The sequence below is a fragment of the Malania oleifera genome, chromosome 12 (assembly GCF_029873635.1).
Source record: "Malania oleifera isolate guangnan ecotype guangnan chromosome 12, ASM2987363v1, whole genome shotgun sequence".
Classification (NCBI taxonomy): Eukaryota; Viridiplantae; Streptophyta; class Magnoliopsida; order Santalales; family Ximeniaceae; genus Malania; species Malania oleifera.
The window spans coordinates 80,073,447-80,081,587 of record NC_080428.1 but is presented as its reverse complement, the minus strand read 5'-3'; the positions used below and the strand labels follow the sequence as shown (position 1 = coordinate 80,081,587).

At 38.6% G+C, this 8,141-nt stretch overlaps 1 protein-coding gene across 1 annotated transcript; it reads left to right on the top strand.

Annotated features, from left to right (window-relative positions):
* The first annotated feature begins 3,352 nt into the window (after positions 1-3,352).
* Positions 3,353-5,391, top strand: LOC131145231 (cytochrome P450 86B1). The gene has a single exon (XM_058094377.1). It carries the CDS (start codon positions 3,530-3,532, stop codon positions 5,129-5,131), a length of 1,602 nt encoding a protein of 533 aa, XP_057950360.1. The 5' UTR covers positions 3,353-3,529; the 3' UTR covers positions 5,132-5,391.
* The last annotated feature ends 2,750 nt before the right edge of the window (positions 5,392-8,141 follow it).

Sequence of the window (8,141 nt, the reverse complement as noted above, 5' to 3'; positions counted from 1 at the left end):
TCTAGGGCAAGTGTCCCAAAGGCCGAAAAATGGCTAGTTTTCAAAATAAAAATATATTTTAAGGTCCCAACGGCTATATAACGGTCATAAGAGGTTTTTGCCTATAAATACAACCCAAAACACTTGAAAATGGTTGGAGAATCCCTTTATTAAATTAGTTTATCATTCTTTGATTCTCCCATACTTCTATACCCCATTTGTTCTTTAAATTCTCATTTTTCTCCTACTCTTCTTTTATTTGAAAATCATTTTGGGAGAAAATATTTTTTGGGGTTTTATGTGAAGAGGCATGAGCATATATCATATACATATATATTGCTTGATGGTTTTCTTCTTTCATTTGTGATATATTTTCAAAGATTAAAATGTCTCCTATTCTCTTCTTTTGAAAACCATTTTTGGGGAAAATATTTTTGGGGCTATATTTGAAGAGGCTTGAGCATATAACATTCTCTATATGTATATTGTTTGAAGGCCTTTCTATTTTTCATGTTTTTCAAAGATTAAATTTCTCCCATATTCTTTTAATTGAAAAAATATTTTTTGGAGAAATTTATTGTGAAAAATGTCTTGAAGGCTTGGGCTAATATTCTCGCTCATATATTTTGCTTGAATGCCTTCTTGGGATTAATTTTACTAAGGTCAATCATTTTGAAGAAAATCCTAATATTCTCCTACTCTTATCTTGAAATACATTTGTTGGAGAATATCTTTGGGTTATACAAGAGGGAGCCTTAAGCATATATCAAATTAATATATACTTGCTTGAGAAGCTTCTCCTTTTATTTTATAAAGGTCAATCATTTTAGAAAATAAAATCTTTTTCCAAACTCTCAAGTTTTACTTGAAAAATATTTTGAAAGAAAACTCATACTCTACATGAGCTTCATTTCAAAATCATATGAGAATGCATATTAGATTTTAATGTTGTACATCCCTGCTTAGTTTAGAAGCATATTTTATGTACAAAATGATTTTCATGTAACGGTTCGGTTCAGCCCGTTAATTGAACTGGGGAGTCTTAGCCCCGCAAGTGAGACCGGTTCGGTTCAGTTCGGAATTAAACTGGGGAGTCTCAGCCTCGCAAGTGAGACTAGTTTGGCTTAGCCTAGTAATTGAGCTGGGGTTTTCCTCACCCCGTAAGGAGAGGATGTAAAAGGCTTTTGCTCCGCCCGGTTAAGTGAGTAGGTATAGTGGAATCCTTAGGGGTAAGCCCAAGGCGGGGATGTAGGCTGGTTTGGCTGAACCTCGATAACAAATCTGGTGTCGCTCTTTCTATTTTATTTAAATTCCTGCACTTTTATTTCAGCATGTGTATGAATGTTTATTTAATGTTGAAATTATTCTCATGCACACATTTGATTTAAATAAGATACTGCACATGTGTATGTTTGCTTTTATTGTTAAACTCGCTTTACATACACGTATACATGTTGAATGGGATATGATACTGTAATGAATCGGCGAATTGTTTAAATTAGCCAAAAAGTTTTTAAAACCCAATTCACCCCCCCTCTTGGGATCACACCAATTCCAACACTAACTTTGAGCTTCAATCCTTTAAGCTTTCATAATATATGTCAATCTTTGAGCTTTAACTTTCATTTAACTTGAGCCACTTGTTTGCATATTTCCATTGAGCTATCTAAGTTTTGATTTCTGAAACATATCAACTTGAAAGCATATAAAATTTCATTGATTTGTTATCATCAAAATAAGAGTCGTAAGCCTTATTAGGCCAACACACTCACAACTCCATGTCCAAAAAATCCAACATGGGACTCACGGATCAATTGGGATACAATCGAATAATCTGAGCTTATAGACCCTACAGATTGCACAAATGACACGAAAATAGTTTGCAAAATCTATAACACTACACGCTCACCTGCAATTCCCTTTGCCGCAAATTATCGAACACTTGGTGCATACTTGTTCAAATCCTTTGAAACAAATTCATCCCGAACCGATTTCGAATCCTAACTGATATTGAAAATACCAGAACTCACATCTTTAACCTCAATGAAATCAAAACTGCAAGAACCTGTCGAATTAAACAACCATCCCAGCATCATAAATTACCAAAATGTTATTGAAGATATAGCCCAAAAAACGAGCACAACTCATTAGGCAAAGAAGAATCGGCCCAACTGATGAGCAACGCTCGTGAGGCTAGAACACTGCCCAAAAAATGAGCACAACTCATTAGGCAAGGAAGAATCGGCCCAACTGACAAGCAACGCTCGTGAGGCCAGAAGACTGCCCAAAAAATAAGTACAACTCATTAGGCAAAGAAGAATCGACCCAACTGATGAGCAACGCTCGTGAGGCCAAAAGACTGCCCTAAAAATGAGCACAGCTCATTAGGCAGAGAAGAATCGGCCCAACTGACAAGTAACGCTCGTGAGGTCCAGAAACGATCCAAAATATAAGCACAACTCATTATGCCAAAAATGGCAAAAGAAAAATACAACTCATTAAGTCACAAGCAGTCCAAAATGCCTCAAGAAGAGCTACTCGATAAAATAAAATATAAAAAAAAAATAATAATAACAACAACAACAACAACAACTTTCGAACTTTGGAAGGTAGCTTCAAAAATTTGAACCTAAGGGGGGCAACTGATATACCCCAAATATATCACCTACCTAGAAAAGACCAGAGCATAGCATTATGAGGGCAGTTACCACCCAAGTCAACCGCCCGACCGGAGCAATTGACGTTCACCTTATAATAAGTAGAGCAATTCACGCTAACGAGGTAAGAACCGAAGCGATTCACGTCCACACCATAACTCGCCAATAAATGACATCACACCCTTGGGTCAACCTCCGTCACTATAAATAGGGATTTGAAGAAGTGGTTAAGGTATTTCATTCTAACACAGTTTACTGTTGCAAAAAAACCTTTCAAACTCATCCCTTAAAAGGAGTACACCCCGAGTCCTTCAAGCCACTTTTATATGTCTCTCTTTAGGTGATCATGATCAAGGATCGTGAAAATTATTCAATTTTCAGCTGCACCAGGCCTATTTGTATATTCATGCAGCGAAGAAATCAAATATCCCTACGAATTAATTCTGTAGACTATAGACCGATCAGTGCTATAGTGACTACAAGAGCTCGATCAGAACTCCAACTACATGCATGTAGCAGCAGTGCCAGCGGTCCCTCTGCACTCCGCACACATTTCATTTTACATTTCATTTTCCGAATTCAATTCAATGCCGCCAAGGTATATTTGAAAAAAAAAAGACTTTGCTTTTAATGAATACATTTCCCGCTGTATTCTGAACTCAACCACCCCAACGGTACGTCTCTTTATTATAAAGCCATATACCCCTAAATCAGGCACCTCCCACATTTCTCCTTCCTTCCCTTTCATTCCATCAGTTATCTCCCTTTCCCTTTTTTCTCTTCCCTTTTCTCGCCAACCAAACACTACCATATATACTTCCCATGCCATTTTATATTTAATCTTCATACATTCATTCCCAGCCCTTAGGCACATTAATTAACACTCGCTCAAAATGATCATAACGGTGAAAAGGGCGATCGCCGCCGTAGGGTGGGTGCCCTCCCACGTGTGGGCATCGGACATAGCCGTGGCCTTGCTGGGTCTCTTCCTCTTCAGCTCCCTCCTACAGAGGCTCACCCACAAAGGCCCCATGCTGTGGCCCGTCATGGGCATGGCCCCCGCCTTCTTCCTCCACCTCCACCACATCTACGACTGGGTCACCCAGGCCCTCATCCAGTCCGGCGGCAAGTTCAACTACCGTGGCATTTGGATGGGCGGCGCCTACGGCCTCATCACCGCCGACCCCTCCCACATCGAGTACCTCCTCAAGACCAACTTCTCTAACTTCCCCAAAGGCAAGTACTACCGTGAGCGCTTCCGCGACCTCCTCGGCGACGGCATCTTCAACGCCGACGACCACCTCTGGAAGCACCAGCGTCGCGCCGCTACATCCGAGATGCACTCCCGCCACTTCGCCCACTACTCCCTCCGAACCATCACCGACTTGGTCCACCACAAGCTGTTGAAGCTCACCAACAAGCTGGCTTCTTCCGGCGAGCGAGTAGACCTGCAGGAGGTGCTTCTCCGTTTCACGTTCGACAACATCTGCACGGCGGCATTTGGTGTGGACCCCGGCTGCCTCGCCCTCGACCTCCCAGAAGTGCCCTTCGCCCGGGCGTTCGAGGAGGCCACCGAGTGCACGCTTTTCCGGTTCCTAGTCCCGCCCTTCGTGTGGAAGCCCATGCGTTTCTTCCTGGTCGGATCCGAGAACCGGCTGGCCCAGGTGATCCGTACGGTCCACGACTTCGCGGAGAAAACCGTGAGGGACCGGCGGGAGGAGCTCCGGAAGGTCGGGAGCCTGAACGGCCGGTCGGATCTTCTCTCGAGAGTCATGGAGAACGAGCAGTACAATTTCTCCGACAACCTGCTCAAGGATTTCTGCATAAGCTTCATTTTGGCAGGCCGGGACACGAGTTCCGTCGGACTGGCGTGGTTCTTCTGGTTAATCCACGAAAACCCCCGTGTCCAAACCCGCATTCTGCGGGAGATCGGTGAAATCCTTAGCCAGCGGAAGACTTGCGGAGCGGAGGAAGCAAATAAGGAGGAGGATGTGGTGTTCGCGGTGGAGGAGTTGGAGAAGATGGTGTATCTGGAGGCGGCGTTGTCGGAGGCGATGAGGCTGTACCCGCCGGTGCCAATGGACTTCAAGGAGGTGCTCGAGGACGACGTGTTTCCGGACGGGACGGCGGTGAGGAGGGGGGCGAGGGTGATGTACAGCATATTCTCAATGGGGAGGATGGAGAGAATATGGGGGAAGGACTGCGAGGAATATAAGCCGGAGAGGTGGATTAATAAGGAGGGGCAGGTGGTGAGGGAGAACCAGTTCAAGTACCCGGTGTTCAACGCCGGGCCGAGAATGTGCGTGGGGAAGAAGTTTGCGTACGTTCAGATGAAGATGGTGGCGGCGGCGGTAATGTTGAGGTATGCGGTGGAGGTGGTGGATGGGTGGAGCGTGGTGCCCAAGATAACCACCACACTTTACATGAAGCATGGGTTGCAGGTGACCTTCAAACCTCGGTCGAGTACACTCCCTGGCCTTAGCTCAGCTAGCTAGCTAGCTTATTATGCATGGTTTCCTCGTCCTTTTTTTTTTTTTTTTTATCCCGTCTTTCTCATTCTCTCAAGTGATATCACATGGGGTAATTGTTTAATTACGGATATAATTGAGCAATAACTTGCTTATTGTAAAATAGAAATAAGAATGTGATAGGAAGTCAGAGAAGCCAAGGAGGAACTTGTGCTCTCACATGTCCTATGTCTAAATTTTAAATGTTAAATGTATGATAAATAAATTTTATTTTTATTAACATTAGACATGTAAAGAGGGGAAGATTTATTTTTAATATATTTAAAATTTTAAAAATAGGCACACAGGCACATGGAATAATAGACATCCTATATAATTTTTCAAAAAAACTACTTAACTTAGCTTATACATAATTACTAGTAGGTAGTATTTAATGCTTCCAATTATGATTATATAACGTGTGGGTTACATGATAATAAGTTATATTTTGAAGTGATCAAATCTAATTACATAGAAGAATAATAAAGAGTGGGAAGTTTAATCTTGACATCTTGCATTTTTTAGTTAGAAGCATGTGCATTAATTAATCTTTATAATTTAAATGCATCATGATATTTTTTTTATTAGCTATGTAGGGCCAAGACTTTTCCCTCTCTCTCTCTATTCATGCACATATTTTTTTAGATACTAAATAAGTAACAAATGTTTCTTCCTCTTTATATATTTAAATATCAGACTTGTTTATTATATGTTCAGTATTTAAGAAATTTATACATGGATACATAATTTTATGCATACGAAATATGCAAGAGGAGGATGTGGAGTACGAGAAATTATACAAAGGACCTCTCCCTCCACGTGTCTATGTATTTGTTTCTTAATCATACACTTACTAAAAATGGATCTCTTTTTTATATTAATAAATGTAAATCAAATTTGATATATGTCTAATATTAAGAAAATAAGCACACAGATAATAAATGGGGAAGTCTCCTATATAATTTCATGTGGAGTACCGCACTACTGCTTGTAATGTCATTTAATGAGTAATTAATTATGTAATTATGTGTGCATAATGTGTGTATGTAAATAAATAAGGGCACAGCTTCAGTGCCTTCCATTTACATGTATAGTTGGCTGTTATACATGCATGAGGGGTGTAGTAATTAAGGTCATATAGCTAGCTGCCGTAGTATTAGCTGCAGTTGGGCAAAATATCTAAATGCGGGTAGAGCCGGAAATGTTTAAGGTAGCTAGCGAGCAGAAAAGGAGGGTGAGGGGAAATTATAGGGCATCTCTCATTTTATGTGCAAATTTTAGGAACCTCACTTAAGAATTGTCAATACAAACTTTCCCTTATATTTTGTTATTTTTCGAGGAAAAGTCCATCTATCAAGAAGGATTCGTGCCATTTTTAAAATTTCAGAGAAAGTTTGTGTTATTTTTGACAAACCTCACCAAAAAGTACTTGAAATTTTTTGAAACTTCAGAAAAAAAAAATTATTTTTTTACCAAACTTGTTTTGTCTATTATTTTTGAAACTTCTTCAAAAGAATCACAAATTTATTTCAAAACTTATCAAAAGATACAATCTCGACATGTATTTTTATAAAATACTAGAGTAAGCATTTTCTTTTGGTAAAAGTCAGGAAGATATCTAAAACTTTTTGAATTTCAGGGTAGGCTCTCCAAAATTTTAAAATCTCAAAAATAAAATTAATGTATTTTTACTAAATCTCGAAAAAGTCAGGATCTGTTGTGTGGAATCACGTGAAAGATCTGGCCTGGTGTGTGTCATGCATAACTGCGCAATGCACGTAACACATTCTTGGTCGCACAAGTAGCTGCTTATGATTACGTTCGTACTTCGGCTTACGTCTACGGATGACCATGCATCTATCTGTTCCTGCTGCATGTATAACTAAAATGACAATTTCTTGTGTGCATGACAAGTAGCTACTAGCTAGGCTAGCTGATTCAATACACCATCTCTTTTTGTTGACACCCTTTTTGTCTGCATGACCACTGACAACTTGCAAATTAGTAAGTCCATCCCACCTTTTTATTTTTTATTTTTTTGTTATTGTAATTCGCCAATTCCTTTTTACAACAAATAATAACATTGATGACTTCTTTTTTGTTTTGTTTAAAAATCTCTTCATAAAAATTATAAAAAAAAAAAAAATCTAGCTTATGTTATGTGATATTTTTATTGTCTAGCAATGATAGCCTACATATTTTCATGATAATAAAATTTTAATATTTATAATTACATCATGTTTTTAAGTCCCTAGCCGTGCCTACTTTTTTTAAAATATATATATATATTTATCTCACTAAATAATTTTTTAATGTGCTAATTAAAATAAAATTACATTTTTTTGAATAGTGAACACGATGTTTCTAATCACAAGGGAGAGATACTATTATTAGCTAACTAAATATTTCATATCAATTGCTCGTCCCCAACTAATTTTGTCGTAAAAGTGAAATAACTTATTAACAAAAGATAAAACTAAAATTTTAGGCTGTTTTTGTTGTGAAAATTTGCAAGTGCACGAAATCGTAATAAGTAATATAGTGATAAAGTAGGATGTCGAATTCACGAGAACTATTTACTTATTAACTATTGTTCTAATCCTAAATTATTTGAAAATCAAGAAAAGTGGTGGATTTTGAATCTAAAAAATAAATAAATAAAATTAAATCAACTAAATACTTAAAAAGAAGAAAATTTCAAACTAGAAGAAAACATTAAAGCATCCGTGTAGTGACCCTAAGAATAATAACATTTTAATAATAAGAGGGAGAGAAAATAGATACAGAAACAAAAGGAGGCTGTAGACTTTATCGACGAACGCCATTACATTTTAGAGATAATATTAAATAAAAATAATTTCAAAAATTTTCCAAATTTCGTCGACGAACACAGGGTTTCATCGACGAATACAGGGCTTTGTCGACGAGAAAATACCGAGGGGTTCTAAGGCAGCCTGAATTTCATCTACGAATACAGGGTCTCGTTGACGAAATTTGT